The sequence below is a fragment of the Zootoca vivipara genome, chromosome 10 (genome assembly GCF_963506605.1).
Source record: "Zootoca vivipara chromosome 10, rZooViv1.1, whole genome shotgun sequence".
In the NCBI taxonomy this organism is placed as follows: domain Eukaryota; kingdom Metazoa; phylum Chordata; class Lepidosauria; order Squamata; family Lacertidae; genus Zootoca; species Zootoca vivipara.
Genome location: NC_083285.1, coordinates 45730295 through 45752722, shown reverse-complemented (window position 1 = coordinate 45752722; position 22428 = coordinate 45730295). Strand labels below are relative to the sequence as shown.

Genomic DNA, 22428 nt, shown 5'->3' with positions numbered 1-22428 from the left:
TGGTGAACAGGAAAACAGCTTGGTGCAATTAACAAGATTAAAGAGGGATTTAAAATCAGGAGAGAGAGAGCGCAACGGGCAAGATTGATCTTTACAGGATTAAAGCCAGAATCCAACTAAGAGTCCAGTGGTCCTGAGATCAACATCACATAATGGGATTAAATCGAGAGCTACTTTGTTTTTTGTATCTGAATGCACAGCATCTGCAGTACCACCACTGTAGTTAAACAGCAAAAGAGTTCCACGGTGACGAGGTGGGATTTGTGACATAACATGGCCAACTACAGGCACACTCCTGCAGAAAAGGATATGAAAGAAGTTCACAGAAATCAGCGACATGGCACATAATGATCTGGCCAAACATCTAAAAACACAGTAGGCTTACCAAGGCCAGACAGTCATGGCAAATTTGACAGGATTTCCTCATAATGAATGGGAGAGAGGGAGGCATCCGCAGTTGAAACTGGGCATGCAGGATACTAATAGCATCTTCTGATTATTATTATTTTAAATCAAATAAATGGCATATTGGGGGGTTGTCCTTTATTTCATAAAAAGATTTCCAACACATTCTCAAAGTTCCCGCATTCAGTTTTTGAAAAACGAAAGGACTGTATCTAACATTAGTCCTACACAGAATGGACCCGCTGAAAATAATGAGCATGGTGACCTTAAGTCCTTACACCATGTTTACTTTGAATAGCACTAATAGATACTGACCAGTGTGCATACTAATATCAATATATGCCTCTAATGTGCCTAGCAATGAAAAAAACAAACAAAAACAAAACCAGTCAGTTTCCTTTTTAACTTTTCTCCACAGTAGAAACCAGTACGGTATATCCCAAACTCTCTATTTTAACTGGAAAAGTTGGGGGTCATCTTATACGCCCAGTCGTCTTATACACCGGAATATACGGTAATCTGAACAGGTACAGTGGTACCTCGATTTACGAATGACTCGACAACCCAATTTTTCGACTTATGAGTGGGGCAAATGGCTGCACACTTACGAATTTCTCAACATCCGAATGGAAACCGTTTCCAATGCATTCTTATGGGAAATCGCGTTTCCAATGGCGCTTTTGACTTACGATTTTTCCAACCTACGAAGGTGCCTTTGGAACGGATTAAATTCGTAAGTTGAGGCACCACTGTATTTGAGAGCAGCAAAGATGGGGATGGAAGAGAATATGAAGATAGGGCTGTCTGAAACCCTGAGGAGTAATTTCCACTCAGCATAGATAATAACGAACAAGATGGTCTGATGCAATTTAGGACAGCTTCCTATGACCCAAGTTCAAAGCTCCCTGCAACTGGGTCTCTTCCAGCTTGCAGGTAAAAGGAGTTGAGAAGTAGGAGTAAAAGTATCATGAATGGGTGGTGTGTTGGTAGAAACTGTGGCAAAATGGTAGAAAGATCATGTAAAAGAACCTGCTTCACTTGCGAACTAATAATTAAAAATATCTGAAGTTACATAGTCTATCCACTTTACCCTAGTAATAACTTATCTTGGCTTGAGAGGTAACGTATGAATAATAAAACTCTTCCCTTGCTACAAAATGGTTTTCCTGTTTTTTCAGTACTCAGTATATAGTAGGACTAGATCAGGGTCCCCAAACTAAGGCCCGGGGGCCGGATGCGGCCCAATCGCCTTCTAAATCCGGCCCGTGGCAACCAGCATGTTTTTACATAAGTAGAATGTGTCCTTTTATTTAAAATGTGTCTCTGGGTTATTTGTGGGTCCTGCCTGGTGTTTTTACATGAGTGGAATGTGTCCTTTTATTTAAAATGCATCTCTGGGTTATTTGTGGGGCATAGGAATTCGTTCATTTTTTTAAAAAAAAAAATAGAATTAGTCCGGCCCCCCACAAGGTCTAAGGGACAGTGGACCGGCCCCCTGCTGAAAAAGTTTGCTGACCCCTGATGATTGTCCATCCTTACTCTGAAAGGTCTATTAAACCATTTTCTTTCAAATAACACACTTCTGGCAATTTCACTTGGCAACGGAAATACAGGGAAATATATGCATCCTTACCTGACCAACTAGGATACCATATTACAACAAATATCCATACTATATTTTCAGAGCTAGAGTACCCTAAACAAAGCCTGTGCAAAGTTCAAAGTCACAGACAGCTACATGCTGCACTCTGTTTAACTCTCCCTGTAATCATCATTCATTTTACTAATGGTACTTTCTGCGGAAGGGCAAATGAAACAGCACCGTGAGTAAGATGTTGCTAAGACCCAGTTTGGCAGACTTAGCTATCCAATCCCCTGGGGGGTGGTGTTGATGAGCTCAGAGACTAAGGGGAGTGAGGAAGAAAATATTGTAGGCAGTCCGAAGATGTTCAGAACTGAGCTTGCCTCGCATACAAGATACTGCAAATGAAAAGGTTACAGCAGAGCAAAGCAGATACTCCCGGAATATGTTTTCACTATCCTCCTTTAAAGACCAAAGCAGCAGGTCTAAGACAAAGCTACATTTCACAGAGCACCGAGAAAAGAAATTATTATAACGGACGCACGTGCATGTGAGAGGAAAAGCTGGAAAAGTTTGCACAAAGATTTATTTGCTTGTTCAAAAACTGGGAGGAAAAAAATTGTTACACCAAAATCACATTTTTAACTTCCCCTTCCTTTATGGGGCTCATGGCAGCGTACATGATCAATAGGGCAGCGTACATGATCAATAGGGCAGCGTACATGATCAATACCGCTTTCTATTCTTATAACAACCCTGCAAGGTACAGTAAGCTGAAAGAGGTTTCGGAACTAAGTACAGATTTGAACTTTGTCCAATATTTTCTCCAGCAGTCTTCCTAGTCCAATATTATCTACATCACACAGGACTAAACATTTGGAGTGTTTATCCAAAATGCTGGTCGTGTTTACTGGCGCAGAGATGGAAACAAGATAAAGTTCCTACCAGAGAATGGCAGATGAAGTCAATGGACTATGCTGAAATGGCTAAAATGAAGAGTCAGAAATCAGGAAGACCAAAATTTTAATAAGGAATTGGGGAAATTTACAACTTATCTTAAAGACCATTGTAAGCAGTTAAAATTGTTAGTAGGATTGGAATATCATTTGTAGTTTAAGGTTGAATTCTGGACATAATGGAAGAGGTAAAAGATTTGGATTATCATAAAAGACGCAGGAGGAAATGATTAATAATAGGACCCACAAAGGGGAGGATGGAAGTCCAGGAGATTCCTCGGAATCTTGTTTCTTATTATTTATGTTTGATATATCTCTGAGAAATTTTAATTTGAAAAACCAAATAAATAAATTTAATAAGAACAAAATGCTAGTTGTGATTGGCAGAATTTATTTATTTATTTCTAACTCAATAACCAACCCTATGCACATCATAGTTATCGTACTGAGACTAGAAGACACAATGGTATGCAGGTATTACACGTGTATCTAAGCAATTGCAGGAAGAATGAAGGGGACCTAGTGGGTGATATCCAACATTAGTCATGCCCAGAGTAGACCCAATGAAATCAAATGACTTATGAAACAAATGAAATCAACTTTAACGGGCCTATTCTGAACATGAAAAGCAATGGATATCACTCAATGTCTGAAAGCAGCCTTATAATACTGGAATAGTGGGAAAACCTTTGGCCCACCAGTTGATGTTGGACTACAACTCTCACCATCCTTTAACAACTGGCCATGCTGGCTATCTTCCTTTTTTCTTTAAGCAATCCTTTTTGCCCCTGTTACTGCTTAATGCTTGCACTAACAAAGCAATCATATTAGATGTTGAATTCTGCCCTTTGACTCTAAGTGCTGTAGGCATGGCCTTAACGCACCAGTAGGACTGGTACTCTCTTTTACTGTCGATTTGGAGAAGCTACTACCTTCATTATAACAGAAGGTAGGGCAGCCAGCAGCAGTGGATTGAAAGACGCTGATGCCTGGGGTGTTATGGGAAAGGTCATCTGCATTCTCTCGTTTGGGCTTACCTGTGAATACCTAGCCCAGGCATCCCCAAACTTCAGCCCTCCAGATGTTTTGGACTACAATTCCCATCATCCCTGACCACTGGTCCTGTTAGCTAGGGATCATGGGAGTTGTAGGCCAAAACATCTGGAGGGCTGCAGTTTGGGGATGCCTGACCTAGCCAGTCCTAAGGCCGCATGGGTCCTTGAAGTCTCCATTTTTGTACTACCTCATAATCATGAATGGCTTTGAGACAGAAACACTGACATAGTCAGTGGATAGTCAGATAATGATCTGTGTTAACAGGTGTCAGAAATTTGTAAAGCATGCTCTCCAAGAGAACCTCATAATGGGAAACATGGATTCTACATGTCTGATTTTGGCTTCAGGAACAAGATTCATCTGAATGCTCCTCTCCTAAGTAGATAAGCTATGTGACCATTGGTAGAAGTAACTTTGTGCCAATAAGGTAGCTGCAAGAAAACAGAGCAGAACCATGTTTGTTCCACCCATCAAGGAAAAAAGGGGGAGATTCTCCCTTTATGGGAGGTGGGATCAAACCTCTAAAGTTTCCAGGTGCCCTGCACTGCTGTAGAACCTTCTGTGTGACCACACAGAGAAGATGAATAAGTATCTTTTCAAAAGGACTAGGTACCTAACATGGCAGATGGCTGGCTAGGATTCAACACAACACTGGACCTAGTTCCAGAAAGGATCCTTGAGTTCAAACAAGAACCCTAGCTGTTCACCAGAATGCTGGTGATTTGAGCCCACCCAGGGGTGGTTGTGGGCAGGATTCCTGCTTTGCAGGGGGTTGGACTAGATGACATTCTGGATTCCTTCCAACTTATGATTCTATGATTCTATACAAGTGGAAAATTTACTTCTAAAACTAAGAAGTTTGAAAGCCAGTTTGCAAAATGATATTGGGATTTACTGTTCAAAGAAAGCGACATCAAACTTTCCAATGGCCTATGCAAGCAGTTCTTTGCACCCTTTGCTACCCAGACAGGTAGCTCAGCACTGAAGTACAGGCAGACAGTATAAGTCAACCTGGTGTCAGGTGCTAACAACAGAGGATTAGTATCGCTAGTGTCATGCAACACAACTGAAGCCACCAACAAAAGACAAAATGTAGAGATAAGATGGATCACAGGCCTGATTCCTCATTACTGGATTATTGAAATTGCACCATCAATACATGTGGCACTTTACAGAACACTATAAGCACAGCCAGCCTTTTTGTGCCCAAATAAAGTTACAGGCATTGTGGTAAAGACTGTACTGTTCTCCACTTGTACTCATAATGAGCTTCACACGTTCTGACAACTACTACATAAATATGGAGAATCTCAACTACTATTATCAACAATAGCAAATTTCTAGCCCTCATAATTGCAGTCATGTATACAGCAAACTAATAGAATGAGGGCCTAAAACTGCATAAATTAGCAATTTTTTAGGTTTTTGCATCAGGGTGACTGATAAGCATGAAGTCTACAAATCAAATTCCACTTAAAGGCAAAGGAGAAGTGGTTAGTAAAACAAAAAACTGGCAACCCAAGCAGACAACGGCTGAAATATATCTAGGAAAAGTTTCACTATCTTATGTTTCTACAACTCGAGCCTGAAGCCTCTACCCTGAGGCCTCCAGTTCCTTTCTTGCTCTGCTCCTCCCACTGCACCTTGCAAAAAGGGGGGTGCGGTAAAGTTCTACAAACCCAAATGCTGAGTTCAGAATAAATTATAGAAGTTGGAAACATTTACACTGGCATGCATCACATTCATTTACACTATGCTTTTTTGTGATTCCAGAATTTATTTGGATCCAGAAACCAGGCGTCCATTCAGATTCTCCTCTTCTAATGCCTTTCCGTTTCTTTGCTTTAAACGTCTGTGCAATCCCTTTGAACACCTTTATATCTATGTGTAGTTTTTATTTCAGTACCAATACCAAGACTCAGAAGTTCTATGACTACTTATAACAAGCTATACAATGCTTAACATGTTTCACAAGGGGGAAATTACATGCCGCATAATTAATTTTGAAAGCAGCATAATTCCAAGATACAAAATTTAGATTGCCGCACTGAAATACTGACCAAGTTTGGAGAACAGGGTATTCCCCACTCAGCTTGTTTTGAAAAACAAGAGCAGATCGCATTGAATTATCTATTTATAACTTAACCATCTACTCTAACAAATCAAGCCTGTCTATGTAATTCAGCATCAGCTAACTGAAGAAATGTTACACATTTGTGTGTTCCATTCGGGTAATTCTAGCACTGTAGACAAGGTGTCCTTGCATCCATCCTCTGAACACATGCACAACAACAACTGCAGTTTACCTTTGATTACTTCCTCCTTGGCTAGAATTCAATCATTATCTACATTTCAGTTGTCAAATCCCTTTCTTTGCTAGTAGCATCCACCAGTCACACCAAAACACCCACCTAAGAAGAATCTGTGTCACTGCTTGACACCTATGGAGAAAATAAAATTGTCTCTCCTACCTACAAGGTGCCAGAATATGGCAGTTCGTAAAGTTCCTCCTCGCTCACTCTCGCTCTCTCCACCAAAAGCACTGTGCTCAACAATAATTTAATTACACATCTCCATATTTTTAAATAGGGGCCAACTAATACCTGGCATATGGAGGGGATGGGGAAAAAAAAGAAAGCAAAGCCCAAAAGAGGAGTCTGCACATGGTTGCGCAGAATCTTCAGCTTTCCACTCCTTATATGTGCAAAGCGTGTAAGGTCTCACACAGATCTCTACTCACCCAGAGGTACATCATGTCAGTCTGGGCAATTCCAACCCAGTGGTTGACGGGAGCTGATCCCAGGGAGGCCTCAACAAAACGTGGTCACCAAGGTGCTTTTGGGTGGGTGGGTGGAGGATGGGAGAAGAATCAAAATAGGTCAGTTAAAAGCTCTCCCCCTCCTCCTTTACTTGAGTTCTCCTGCTTACGTTTTTTCCCTCCCTCTCTCTGGGAGTTCCCAGCCCTGTGTGTCTGTCTGTACTGGTGTGTATACAGCTCACACTCTGCATTTGCCTCTGGGGAATTTCGCTCTTGTCATACTGCTTCTAAAAACACAATCGCTGCTTCAGATTCTTGAAAAAGGCAAGGCAGGGTGGGGTCAGCAGTAAACACAAGCCAGGTCCTAATGCTGGAGTGCAATTACTTTAAAAGAAAGCTTCTTTAGACCTGAATGAAAACCTCACTCTTTGAGGTCGGTAGAAGCTAAATCTTCTCTCCAGCGCTTTTCAAGCCCAGCTCCCTAGACAGGAATCATAAAATAACCTAGAGCACACAGCCACTCTAGTCCACTGGTCTTGCTACACCCTAGCTGAGCCTACCCCAGTCAACAACAGTAGTCACCACAGAAATGCTATTTAATTCACTATTGATATGTATTTGTGAATTTGCCACTCACCTGGTTAAAGCACAGAACAAACCACAAGAGTCTTAGAGCTAAGAGGATAGTCTGTGCAATCTGCCCTAGAGCTACCAAGGGAGATGGACGGGGAAAACATTGTGGCAGGATGAGAGGAGAATACAAAAGGCAAACAAAAGGTTGCTTTTTGCTTTAGAAATTACTCTGTGGTGAAAGGTTTCCAGCCTTCCAAAAAGAAAAGAAAGTACCAGGGCTGGCTTTTAATTCTAAGGAGAACACTAGATTCCAAATGCCCCGAGATCTTCTCTGCTTACCGGTAGCTGAGGAGAGTTGCCTCTTGCAGTGTGCGCTCACGTCTTAATCCACAGTTTCAACAGGATTATCGGAAGTGCACCATAAAAGGAGATACTCATTCTTGAGGTGTACAGCAGGACCAGGAAGACAAGATTCAACAGGCCCTTTGGAGGCACACTGTTTCAATCCCATCCCCAGTGCCCAAAACACAAATGTCACCTCATCTCACTAATTCCATTTCAAACTACTGCTCCAGCAAACAGGAGAAACAGGTTTGCTTCCCTCCTCAGAGGGAGACATACTTTTGATTGTAAGGCCCCAGAGAGCAAATATGCACAATCTAACAAATCCTGTTCAAACCTTGGCCTCCTATCTGCAATTTCTGCTACATTTGGCTGCATGTTTTAAAATGCAAAACAGCAATGGGTTAGTGTGTTAACCAGAAAGTTGGCAGTTCAAGCCCACCCAGGGATGGCTTGAACTCACTTTTTTCAAAAAGTTTTTGGGCTCAGCAGGAAGGAAGGACATTATTGGCTGGTTTCTAAGCTGTATAAAATATTATGCTGGGTGGACATGGGTACTGCTAATGGGCTGTGACTTATGTGGGAGTCAGGCTGGCAAATTCCTATTGAAGAGACAGACTGGAAGCCATGTGGGGCAAATTCCCCTTCAAATCAGTTTCAGGCTTGACAAAGGAAAAGATATTGTAGGGGGTGCACAATGCTGGATTCTCATTAGCCCATGTGGTGGACCTGTGCTAAGGTGGACACATTAAGGGAGGAAGTATTCCAATGTAATCTCCAATATAATCTGACTTCATGTATTTGGAAAGGGTAGGTGGGTGGGCTTGTTCTAATAGTTGTTTTGTGGAATAAGAACATGTTTTAAGAACTCTGAATTCGCTCTTAAACTTGCTTTTCAGTTCCCTTCAAAGCAGGGCTGGAATCTAGAAATCTGATGCTGAGCCTCAGATATAAGGATATATGAGACATAGAATTGTAGAGTTGGAAGGGACCACAAAAGTCATCTAGTCCAACCCCTTGCAATACAGAAATCTTTTGTCCAATGTTGGGCTCAAATCCACAACCCTGAGATTAAGAGTCTCATGCTGTCACTCATCAGAAAGATGGATAGAATCATTAACGGGGGGGTAGAGATAACACCATGTGTTCATGAAACAGTTCTGGTTGCAGCCTTGTGCTATACATATATATATATATATATATATATATATATATATATATATATATATATAGTTCTGCACTAAAGGAACGTCAATTTCATATCTAATCACATACCTTTTATAGTCATCATAATTAGAAAAGACAGCTTGGAACAAAACAAAACTGAGAAGAAAATCAATAAACGCTAAGCCAACAAGTAAGGAAATTGCTGTAACACACAAGATCTCGCTTTTTCATGTAAAAATAGTATTAATCTGATGGGACAGAAGCAATCCTTCGTATCATTTTCTGCATAGACTAAGACTGAAAGCAGGTAGTATTCCCCCAAACATTTGGCATAAGTTAACCCCACCCCCAAAATCTATCGTATTAAATTGCATAGATATTCTTGCTAGTTGGTGCACGCTCCTGCTTGTATGCTTTGATCAGCATTGATGACGAGCACTTTCATTAACAGCTTAAAGGTAAAGGGACCCTTAATCATTAGGTCCAGTCGTGACCGACTCCGGGGTTGCGGTGCTCATCTCACGTTATAGGCCGAGGGAGCCAGCGTACAGCTTCCAGGTCATGTGGCCAACATGACAAAGCCGCTTCTGGCGAACCAGAGCAGCGCATGGAAACGCTGTTTACCTTCCCACTGTAGCGGTACCTATTTATCTACTTGCACTTAGAAATGCTTTCAAACTGCTAGGTTGGCAGGAGCTGGGACCGAGCAACGGGAGCTCACCCCGTTGCGGGGATTCGAACCGCCGACCTTCTGATCGGCAAGCCCCAGATTGTGTGGTTTAACCCACAGCGCCACCTGCGTAACACTTACTGAGCATAAAAGGGAAAGCATGAAGTAAGTTCTTTATATATATACCGTATTTTCTGGCGTATGAGACGACTGGGCATATAAGACGACCCCCAACTTTTCCAGTTAAAATATAGAGTTTGGGATATTCTCGCCATATAAGAAATACGACCCAGCATATAAGACGACCCCCGAATTTTGAGAAGATTTTCCTGGGTTAAAAAGTAGTCTTATATGCAGGAATATACAGTATTTTAAAAAATCTCATTTGCCTAAAGCACCCTGAAAACATCCTTTGTCAGACATGACCTGTAATTTCTACAATGCCTCCTTTAATATATACTACATGGTCTTAACATGTAGCAGGAACAACGCCACAGAAGACATGCCCCAATGTATGGCACTTTGAAAAGCTGAGCATCGGGCTGCCAAACTGCTAATTTCTTCCCTCCCCATCACTGATGGGGGAAGGGGAAAATAAGGGTGGAGTTTGCAAGTGACACCAGCAAACAGAGCTTCTCCACTTCGCTGCTAGTGTTTGCAAAATGCAGCAGCTTGGTCGAAGCAAGAGCAGTGATGTGGAGGAATCCCGTCTCCGGCTGTCACTTGCAAACACCGAGGCCAAGCAGTCCAATGTAGCCTAGTGCAATGGTCACTCTATCTTTGCATGGGGACTGCTTTAAAACACTTTTCAAAAGCACTGTTTGAAGCAGCTAGCACTTCTCTTGTGAGAGGGTAGAGGGAGGCACTTCTGTCCACCCGCAGGAGAAAGGTGTGAGCTGCTTCAAACAGTAGTTTTGAGCAGGATATAATTGCTGCTCATCAGTAGATGAGCAGCGATTAAATCCCGCTGCCTACATGATGAACCATTAAGAGAGGTTGCTGCTACTTCCTATTCACTTATTTAAAAAAACCTATCATTGGTACTGTTATTCTAACTAAATTTAGACCTGCACTGGGGTATGAACATACAGGCGCAAGAGGAACATAAGAGACCTTGAGGTTCCCTCAAACCTGCTTCCTCTTGGGCACGGATGGTGCTGCCTTGGCCACATAAGGATCCACAATAAAGAGAACCGAGTTTGCTCTATGTAAGAAGGGTATGAGGATTATACTGTTGCACCGCTCCTCAAACGTTGCCTCTCTATCCTCCACCCCTTTCTTTTTCACAATGGGTGCGTGTGTGCAAGCAACAGAGAAATGAGTAACAAAGTTATTTAAAAAAAAAAATTCAAGACACGCACATCCCCAAGTGCTTTTCTGAGCTTAAATCTAGCTGTCCTCTTAAACTAGTTTGTATCAAAGTTTAGACACAATTGGGGGGGGGCATTGCAGACTTTTGGCCTCTGTGGAAAAAAATTGTACATCTGGCACCGAACAAGTGACAAAGCCCTGCACCATCTGTAACGTAAATAAAGCAACTACATTTGCAACAATATTTGTATGATTATGATTATTATTATTATTAAAAAGGTTCCTTCATCTTTGAAGATTAATGTCTTTCTACAAGGGAAGTTTCCAGCAAATCTTTCACAGAAGAAAAATTAATCCCACTGATAAAAATATGGCTATACAGGGGTAAATACACTAGAAGACACAGATAAATAGTGTTACATGTTATAGAGTACAATCTGATAAACCAAAGCAGACTTCATAAATGTTGGGAGAGATGTAAAAAAGTATCCCTTTTAGATTTTGCTAGCAATCAGAGTAGCTTGGATTGTAAGTGTAACAAATTTCAGCTTGATAAATAAGTCAGTCAATGAAGCCAAGTGCCATATATAACAAAACCTCTAACCATGCTGTTTCCTCAACATTTGTCATAAGTTCATTCTGTTTCCATTATTATTCCAAAACTAACTGCATCAGTTGCGAAATGATCTCCAACATGCTACATTGCTACAGCATCCATTACAACCTCTGAATTTAACCTACTTCACTCTGGAGGGAGGGGCTACAATGTAGAATCATAGAATCATAGAGTTGGAAGAGACCACAAGGGCCATCCAGTCCAACCCCCTACCAAGCAGGAAACACCATCAAAGCATTCTTGACATATGCCTGTCAAGCCTCTGCTTAAAGACCTCCAAAGGAGGAGACTCCACCACACTCCTTGGCAGCAAATTCCACTGCCGAACAGCTCTTACTGTCAGGAAGTTCTTCCTAATGTTTAGGTGGAATCTTCTTTCTTGTAGTTTGAATCCATTGCTCCGTGTCCGCTTCTCTGGAGCAGCAGAAAACAATCTTTCTCCCTCCTCCATATGACATCCTTTCATATATTTGAACATGGCTATCATATCACCCCTTAACCTTCTCTTCTCCAGGCTAAACATACCCAGCTCCCTAAGTCATTCCTCATAAGGCATCGTTTCCAGGCCTTTGACCATTTTGGTTGCCCTCTTCTGGACACGTTACAGCTTGTCAGTATCCTTCTTGAACTGTGGTGCCCAGAACTGGACACAGTACTCCAGGTGAGGTCTGACCAGAGCAGAATACAGTGGTACTATTACTTCCCTAGATCTAGATGCTATACTCCTATTGATGCAGTATAGGTACACCATCATGTACACCATCATGTGTTGCTTGAAGGAAAAGCAATACGTAAATCTAATGCATAATTAAAAATCAGGTTCTGAACCATCTTGGTTGATGGTATACAAAATCTATTGTTTTTGTTTACTGACACTACGCTTTATAAACTAGGATCAGGGGCAGCCCTGCCATTGGGCAGAGTCAAGCAGCCACCTCAGGCAGCAGATTTTTAGTGTCATGAAAAAGCAGCAAATTGCTAGCTGCTGCTGCTGCTGCTGTTTTTGTTGTTGTTGTTGTTGTTGTTGTTGTTACTACAACATTTTCACTGCCAGGCACAGGTGTTTGTGATATTTTTCTGCCTCAGATGCAAAATAGCTTGGCTGGCAGTGCGTATTGTGTACAGTACATTGGTTTCAGGGTATGTGTCATTTGTTATTCTGCCTCAGGCACCAAAATACCTTGGGCCAGCCTTGCTAGCAATCATGTTGTCATTTAGAAGGAAACACATCCCTCTCCTTGTGCTGCCTCAAATCTGATACAGTGGTACCTCGGGTTACAAACACCTCGGGTTACAAATACTTCGGGTTACAAACTCCGCTAACCCGGAAGTAGTACCTCAGGTTAAGAACTTTGCCCCAGGATGAGGCCAGAAATCGCGCACCGGCAGCAGCAGGAAGCCCCATTAGCTAAAATGGTACCTCAGGTTAAGAATGGTTTCAGGTTAAGAACAGACCTCCGGGACGAATTAAGTTCGTAACCTGAGGTACCACTGTATTAGCATTATGCTAAGAAGGACAACTTTCCATTCCTGGCTGGTTCCATTTTCAACAGATTCTACATGTTCAGTCTACATTAGATTGAGTTATTGTCATTCTTTTTACTACACATAGCTTAGAATTAAGTGTTCTGTAAGGATCTTTATAAGCCTTGGACATGGAGATGAAAGGAGGGAAGAATTATGTTCCAAAATTCATTTATCTAATCATCACAATAGGTTACAGAAGTGTTGTAGAAATAAAGTGTCAGTTTATTTACGTTAGCAAACTTGCACTGGTTTAAAGTATGCATAATTCATCTATATACCCTGTTTCTCATATTTTAAGACATACCCATAAAATAAGCCATAGCAGGATTTTTAAGCATTCAAGGAATATAAGCCATACCCCGAAAATAAGACATAGTGATAGCCGCAGCAGCAGGAGGAGGAGGAAAAAAATAAGACATCCCTTGAAAATAAGCCATAGTGTGTTTTTTTGAGGAAAAAATAAATATAAGACATGTCTTATAATATGAGAAACACGGTAGTAACATCAAATTTGTTATTTATTTATTTATTTCACAAAAATTTATATACTGCTTGCTTTTTTTTATTTAAAAAAATCTCAAACTTAAATGGCATTTTACAGAGTGGCATAATAGTAGGAAAGACTGGTGCCTGAGTAAGAATTTGCACAGACCAAAGGGAGAGGAGAAACCCTTTAAAGAAAGGAATATATTTGCCTGCAAAGTTAAACTTCAAGCAAACATAACAGGTATTTAACAAATACATAGAACAGTAGTGAAAGTAGAAGGCTGAAATTTTACAATCAATATAATATCTTATTTTATTCAATGAAACGTGCAATTCTGCTCTTGAGAAAGGAGGAAAACAAATTTCAAATGACAGAATAAAAACAATTCTTTAAAGGCACTGAACTGGTATGAGATTGCAGCAGATGTGCAGAGATTGCAGCCACGGCTCCCGTCTGTCCCCCTCCCTCCCTGGCTCGCTGTAAAGCAGCAAAGCAGGAGCCGCTTAGGGCGAGCCGGGGAGGGAGGGAGGCTGGGAGGGGCGGGATTCTCTGCTCGCGGCTGCAGCCGAGAATGGAGGATCCTCTACATGCGGCTGCAGAGGCGCGATGGCTGCTCGTGCCGCCGTGGCGGGACACGGCCTTGTCATTCCCAGGAGACGTGCCACCAACCCCACTGGATTGCAGTATCATTTTTTGTTTGCCAGAAAGGAAATAAAATAAAAGAAGAGAGAAGCCTTACTACACTCAAGCATACAGAGAAGAACTGTTCAGCTTCTAAAGAATTAGGTTTATAGGGCAAGATATAGGGGAAAAGCTGTGCTAGCATTAATTAAAAGTAACACAGGTATCCACTAGATGCTCATGACACTTGCACAACCACATTCCAACAGCGTAAGTGAAATAGAAGCACTACTTGCAGAGCAGGGGTGGGGGGGGGGTTATATTTTCCAAGTCACAACACACTGATGTTTCAAGTGTTGAGAAACTCAGATATTCTCATAACAGAAATGCTACTTTGATGAAAGATATCCGTATCACTCGTTAGGAGCAAGGAATTGAACATTTAGCAAGCAAAAAAACCTCAAAGGGGCTTTAAGATGTCTAGATGCAGTACACTATCTAAATGTAGAAGTTAAATGGCTCCTTTTAAGGCTTTGTAGAGAAGTAAAGATGTGTGCCCCAAGCTCCTAAGCTGCTAACAGGGAAGAAAGATAAAAGGCTAGGAGATATAACTTGACAGTTACATTTTAGTTTCCCCGTTATAATTTTACAGCTGTCCTCACAAACACTCTTGTCAAAAAGCCATGCTACAAAGTAATGCAAGTGCAACCTAGGACTTTTTAGGCAACAGAAAGCAGTGCATCACCATAAAGGGCCAAAAAGAGTTCAAACAGTTAAAAACTGTTAAGAACGAAAAATCTATCGTCTGTGTGGGTGGCGGCAGTGACTAAAGTCACTTGTTTATGATTGGCTGTATTCCTGAAAGGGAAGGTGGAAGACTGCACAGGTCACAAGACCCTCTTTGGTAAATAGCAAAATGGCATCTGCTCAGGTTTTCATTTAGGCTGTCAGATGATTCTGTTCCTTTTACCAAAGGCTTTGGGAGAAAGAGACTTTGACCTTGGTTAGAAAGAAAGCCGTTATCCTCTAATTACATCTTTTTTGCAGCACACAATCCAGCATGCAATTAATATTAGCCACAAAGGAAGAACTTTTCCAATGCCAGAAAATTAGTGCTATAGACCACAGTCTATGGAATATAAACTCACCCATATCACCCTAACAAGATACTTAATCTGTGAAGCAAAAAAATGCATTCCAATTAAAAGGGAACAGCTGATACTTTAAATGAACACAAGTCTTCAACACAGACTTCAGCCATCTGCAATGGAAGAAGATTCCAGCTTCTGTTCCAGTGAGAAGCTACCAAACCATTATTACTGCTCTACAGGTAGCTGCCAGAATAGTGGAAAAATCTGGGGAGCTTTTATTGACTCATTCTTCCTCTGTATTCATCCTAGTGCTAGCAGGAAGGCTGAACTGCTACTCCTTACAGAAAAGCACGAGAATCCCACTGTATCCAGCATTTGTGAAAAGGGGACAGAGCAGAGACGATAAATTGCTCTTTTATGGGGAAAAATTTGGCTTCTCAAGTGTGAAGGAGGGCCAAGTTAAGTCACTGAGTTTTCTAAGAAATTACTGTCAGAATAGAGGAGAAAGAACTTTACAATTTGCTGTCTTTCTCCAATTCCAACTATCTTTGCCTTACTAGGTGGCTCTAAGACAGGAAACTTCGTTGTTGTTTTGTAAATCATTAGCATAGCTGCCAAGTTTTCCCTTTTCTCGCGAGGAAGCCTATTCAGCATAAGGGAAAATCCCTTAAAAAAAGGGATAACTTGGCAGCTATGACATTAGCTGCTCAGCACCCCTGAGATATGATAGGTGAGAAACAAACAGAAGTTGTAAATTTCTGTTGTTCTTGCCTTATTATGTTTAGAGTGCCATATGCTCTGCAATGTATGATGGTAATAGGGAATTTCTTCCCAATTCCTTCTATTTGCTTATCCAGCAGACTGACAGTCTCAATTGGTTGCAATTCATTAGCTCAACAAGGAAAAGCTGATGGATCCTGACTGGGATGCTGTGGCTGGCTAGAATATTTTGGATAAATTGAGATGGTATTCAGTGTGGGGATTCCCAGTTCCAAAGACAGACAACTAAGCACAAAACTACCTTCACAGCTAGAGGGACAGCCTACATTGTAATCTTAGGATAGTGTTCTGTTCCTTATGGACCTGAGCAACCCAGGGATAATGCTGAGCAAAAAAACAAAAACAAAACCCTTTTCCAAATAGATGGGTGAAACTGATTTAAAAGAGCAAGTCTGGAGTGCATGTGTTGTGCATACTGCAGAAGCTAAAGGAGAAAGAATGTTAAAAGAGTTACATTTATTGTTTTAAAAAATATTTACATGAACATTACCACAATTATCCTTTCTATTTTCCTTGCTGTTTCTATGTCTTTAGATTTCAAAAGAATTTTATATTTTACTGTCAACATTACTATCTTTGGAGCATATCTTCATGAAGCACATGAACTATACCATTTTTAAAAGCTAAGATTCAGAGGCCTGGATATTTCCCTTGGATATTATATTAGACAAAGGTAAGATAGGAGGCTACAGGACATCTGTCCTCCCAGCTGCCAGGCACCTGGACAAACACATGTCAGCTACAAGATTCCTTCATTAATATAACTTTGACATTTTCAATGGAAGACTGTAGGCTTACACATCCCAAAGAGTATTACTGCTGCAATTTAGACTGAAAGAACTGTTTTAAGATTGCTTAAAGACTTGTTTCAAAAGCAATTTATGTTGTCCAACCCACTGTTCATATGAATAGCACAATACCACGGGTTGGATCAAGGGAAGAGAGGGAGGAATAATACTTCTCGCATTACAGCCCCATATGCACCCTGTGAGGGTTGACAGACCCCCCCCCCCCGGAATGGCATGAGGTAGGGCATGGGAGAACTGAAGCAGATCTGGGAAACTGGAGGGAATAGGAAGGGCTACTTTGCATGAACAGTAGTGCATTTCTATTCACAGAGATATCTCCAGATCAGTGGTTCCCAACCTTTTCTTTGGCCATGCCCCACCTAAGCATCCAATTGAAGTGGGTATACTTGCATCCTTAATGTACAGAAAATGCAACTATACATGCAGCTATTGCAACAGAAACTAGTTTTGGCTTTCCTCAGATGCTGCCTAAAGCACTTTTAAAAAAAAATCACCAGAAACGTTACGTGGTGTAATGTGGAGGATGAATATGTATTTAGGCAACAATAAATCCACAATAATGCTTCCAAGTCATCATCTCTACACAAGATACAGAAGAGCCTGTTGCACCTTTTCCTCTCATTTTAGGAAAACAGCATTTTGTAATGTTTCACTATACAAGCATTTCCCCCTCATATTCCCTACAGATAAGACTCATTTTACTCAATACTCCACCAAACCCCCCACTCTGTCTTTCTGTATGTACTTTGGGTGGCTGCTTATATGATAGGGTAGCAGCTGAATTTGAGAATGGGCACTAAAATTAGGTAGCCTAGTAAATGTGCTTTATTTACTACGCTACCTAATTTTAGTGCCCATTCCCAAATTCAGCTGCTACCCTATCACATAAGCAACCACCCAATGTTATTAGCATATTCCTGCTCTCCACCAATAGCCAATATATACTATTGCAAAACAGAAATAACACTATTGTCTTTACCACTGTGCACAAACCTTGTTTTCCCCCTCATGAATCCTTGTAGACAACTATTTTAGAGCTGAATCTGTTTCCAGTAGACCCTGTGCAGCTCCTGTGCAATGAGTGCCCTCTCATGGCAAAGAGTAGTCACAACCACAACTATTGCTCTGGACATGTGGCAAATAGAAGTCCATTCGCAACAGAATGCATCTACCTTTTCCCATACATTAAAGAGACACGGGATCAAGGTGCTTTCTTTTTTACTTCCTAAAACGTAGGCCAGCTAGGAACTGGGAGATTTTAAAACTGAAAACTCAGCCACTACTTTGTCCTTAATCAATTGCACAGTTCGTGGTGTGGCAATAAAACTGCTGGCACATTTGCAAAGCTAAGCAGGATTCGGTATGGTTTCCTATTGGATGGGAGACTGTGTGTTGAGATTCCTGCATCGCAGGTAGTTGGATTAGATGACCATTGGGATCCCTTCCAACTCTTGCAGTAAATGCAACCAAGTAAAAGGACCAACCTATGAAGACAAAACAAGCATAAATGAACACTGGGAGCACTGGCCAAGCCTGAGGAGCCTGATTTATATCTACCTGCAATTTCCTATTAAGAATACTAGATATGAACATCTGAACCAGAAACATGAAACTGGCAGTCTCTTTGTTTTCTTAAAAATATATATACAGTGGTACCTTGGTTCTCAAACTTAATCCATTCTGGGAGTCCATTTGACTCCCGAAACCATTCGAAAACCAAGGCACGGCTTCCAATTGGCTGCAGGAGCTTCCTACACTTAAGCAGAAGCCGTGTCAGACGTTTGGCTTCCGATAAACGTTTGCAAACCGCAACACTTACTTCCAGGTTTGCGGCATTCAGGAGCCAATTTGTTTGACAACCATGCCATTCGAGAACCAAGGTACCACTGTATTTCATTTATTAATTGCTTCTATGAAGCACCTTAAAGTATTTTCAGAATTTGATAAAACTTCTATGGAACAACTGAATATATAAAAACAATTTTAAATCCAATGCACATACCGACTTTTCTTGGGGAAAGGCTGTAGAGCAGCTTATTTGCAGGTTCCAGGTTCAGTCCCTAGCATGTGCAGCTAGGGTTGGAAGCACTACCTGAGACCCTGGAGAACTTCTGCCAGCGTAGGCAATTCTGAACTTGATGAACCAAGAAAAACATGAATGGTACGCTTTGACCTTGAAACTAGAGCTGGATTTCTAAAAACTGGATTGCTACTAGAATTTGTCTTATTATTCTCAACTTAAAAGTTTCTAAAAATTAATCTACTACCTGGCCAGAGTTCTTGGAACCTTTTCATTTGATTTCCTCAACTCTCCAAGGACTCCAATTTATTTAGTACAAGTTCTATTCTTGCCATTGATAACCATTCATAGTGAGACTGAAGGTATCCTCTTTGCAAAAATGAGATAGACAACTTTGAGATTTTAGCAAACTTCAGAGAGAGAAAAGATGCAGAAATGTGGTTACTCAAAAAGTTTTTAATACATGCTCCAATATAGAAATTCTCTAGCTTTTAAATCAAGTAGGGCCTTAAAACAAATTAAGCTATTGAAAATCAAGTTTCATATAGCTTCTCTTCCTAGGAAAATGTTTACGACCAACTACCTTGTACTGTACAGTACTAGTCATTTTAAAGTTCATATGACTCAGTCATGAATACATACCACCCTCTGTTTAATATAACTGGAGACTTGAATTGTAATTTCATCTATTAAGAGTGCAATTTCAAAACACAATGAGGATTTAACTTTATTGCGCTTGGCCTTTTCCCTCCTTCAGGTAATGTTTATGGGAGTATTTCTGCAATACTGTTATAGATTGCATTGTCCTAAGGGCCATTAAATGAGTGGTTCTCAACCTGCTTGTCATCTTTTTAAAATGTAGCCAATAACCTGCCTCTCAGAATGGTTGTGAACATGCTATTTTAGATGTTTTGGAAATGGATGAAATTAGGATATTAGGGTGGAAGGAAAATATGACTCTGCGGAGAGAACGATGTAGGTTGGTGAGACTGGATTTCATGTGAGTAGAAGAAACTACAGGAGGGAAGAGAATTGTGTTGCACAATTGCAGCATTATTTGAAATCATTTGGTCTCTGGAAGTTATGGGTTGAGGACGTTTAAAAGCCAGGGAGAAGTAATCTTGGGATGGAAAAGGATATAAATTCAGAAAAATTGTTCAGGACATTTATATCCTGTCTCTCCATAAAAATGACCAAGGTGTCTAACTATAAAATCTAATAGAAAATAAATAAGCACCTTCACAATAACCCCCCCCCCCCGAGGGAAAGCTGATGGCAGATTAAAAAATGAAAAGGTGGTAGCCAGTTAAAACATAATTTAGTTCAGAATGAAATACAGAGCAGCAGAGAAAAACCAATCTTAGTGGCCAAAAGCCTACTTAAGGAAAAGACAGACATTTTTACCGTTAAAAATGCTGCACTTTATGGTGAGTGGCAAAATGTCATTATTAACTCACAGCCACCATCACAAATAAGAATGCCAAGTCATTTAAATATTCTTTGTAATACTGTCAATATTCCTCTTTTAACTTCTCTGAATGTGCAACAAGGGAGCTTTTAGATAGATAGATAGATAGATAGATAGATAGATAGATAGATAGATAGATAGATAGATAGATAGATAGATAGAATAGTTAGTTAGTTAGATACTGTACATTAAATTAATTTAAATTAAATTTGGAACTCCCTGACTATTGACATCAGGCAGGCACCTTCCACTTGACTCTTTCTAGAGCTTGTTTAAGACATGCGGCCTAGGACCCTCGTACCTACAGGACTGCCTCTCCTGGTATGCCCAGCAGAGGACCTTAAGGTCCATAAATAACAACACTTTGGTGGTCACGAGCCTCAAGGCGGTTAGATTGGTTTCAACTAGGGCCAGGGCCTTTTCAGCACTGGCTGAAATCCCTGCGGGATTTGACATCTTTCCGCAGGGCTTGCAAGACGGAGCTGTTCCGCCTGGCCTTCGGCTTAGACTTACTCGAACCCTTTAGAATATGGGATTTGGTATATAAATTTTCCCTTGGCTTTTTTGCTGGCCCATGAAGGACCAGCATGGATAGCTGGCTCGGGTGAATATCTGATGTTTCCTCCCTTTATGGTCTTGATTTATGGGCTACTACTAAAATGAGGCTGCATTTTAAGCTGTATTTTAATTAACTGTTTGTTTGTTTGTTTGTTTGTTGTTTCTATTACGTTTTATTGTAATTCATATCTGGTGTTAGCCACCCTGAGCCCAGCCCTGGCCGGGGAGGGCGGGGTATAAATAAAAATTTATTTATTTATTCATTTAGCCATCCAGAATTTATTTATTTATTCATTTAGCCATCCAGAATGTTCCATGTGCTTTACCGCCCCCCCCTTTTTTTAGCTACCCTTGATTTTAATCATAATTGATTTTTTAAAATACCTGCTTTTACCAATTTTGGGGGGTCTGGGACCATGCCTGGAATTTTGAGGTGTGAAAGAGGCGAGTCACAAAATGGCTGTTGCCATGGATATGATCTAACATAAAATGGCTGCCACCTCCAAAAAGGCAGTAAAATGAATGAGATGGGAACATAAAACAGTTCAAAAATATGGGGTGGTCCTTTTCTTTTGGGGGGGGAGGAGAAAAATTTTGAAAAACTTTTCTTCTTTTCCAGATGCTGCTAAGTATTGGTTGTTACTATGTTATCTGTTGCTGGTATTACAGCTGGAAAACCAAAGATAATCAAACCCAGGGGTAATTTTGAATTACAACAGCAGCCATGCAAAGACATGACTGGGTGGTTAGTATTTCTATCTTTTTCTTTTTCCTTTTTCCTTACTATCTTTGTGGAATGGAAAGGATCAGAAATGTAAGGAAAATACACAGAAAATGCATTAAAAACTCATCAGAGAAATGGTTGAACAATACTGGCCCAGACTAGTGTGATGTTGGAGGGTCAATGTAATCTACAAGCTTCTCTAAATTAGATGAGTTTGAGCAGTGTTTCTCAACCAGTGTGCCTCCAGATGTTTTGGGACTACAACTCCCATCATCCCTAGCTAGCAAGACCAGTGGTCAGGAATGATGGGAGTTGTAGTCCCAAAACATCTGGAGGCACACTGGTTGAGAAACACTGAGTTTGAGGACAGGATAATAAGGTTTCTGCCTTTGCTCTCCCCTCCCCAAACAATCCCTGCTGTTGGCCAATGTTAACACACTGATGCCTCTCAAATGCCGCTCCCCAAAACAACTTCAGAACTATTGGGGAAAAGGTTGTATTAATAATGATGGTGCCTCTGCCCTGGTTTGCTTCCCCCCAAAACAACTTTGAAACAACCCCTGCTGTAAGGCATAGAGCAGAAACGAAAGGATTGCCATAACTTCCTCCCGCCCATGCAAAAAAAACCCCACCAATATTCAACTGAGGCCCTTGTCAGCAGGCAACAAAACTAACACAGCAGCGATAGGAAGATCCCCACATTTCTTCCCTCACCACCCCCATTTCAAAAAGTTTCTCAACCAGCTGCCTGTCAACTTTCCCAAATAGCCAGCAGGCAGCAAAACAAGTGATATATGATTCCTGTGTTTCTTCCCTCACTTCAGTTGACACATTATTATTATTATTTTTTAAAGGCCTCTCAAGTTACTGCCTGACAACTGCTCCATGTGGCTGGCAGGCAGCAAAA

The 22428-nt window shown here is 40.9% G+C and overlaps 1 protein-coding gene across 20 annotated transcripts in view; it reads right to left on the bottom strand.

The window, feature by feature from the left end:
- The window catches only part of RBFOX2 (RNA binding fox-1 homolog 2), a 184047-nt gene that overhangs the window by 113011 nt on the left and 48608 nt on the right, over nt 1–22428 (bottom strand). Inside the window, exon 1 of one of the 20 annotated variants that reach the window (XM_060279875.1) lies at nt 6740–8787. The exons of 18 other annotated variants lie outside the window; for them this stretch is intronic. In XM_060279875.1, the coding sequence (XP_060135858.1) occupies nt 6740–6754 (15 nt within the window). In that variant the 5' untranslated portion in view covers nt 6755–8787. One more of the 20 variants, XM_060279876.1, reaches the window with a different exon arrangement.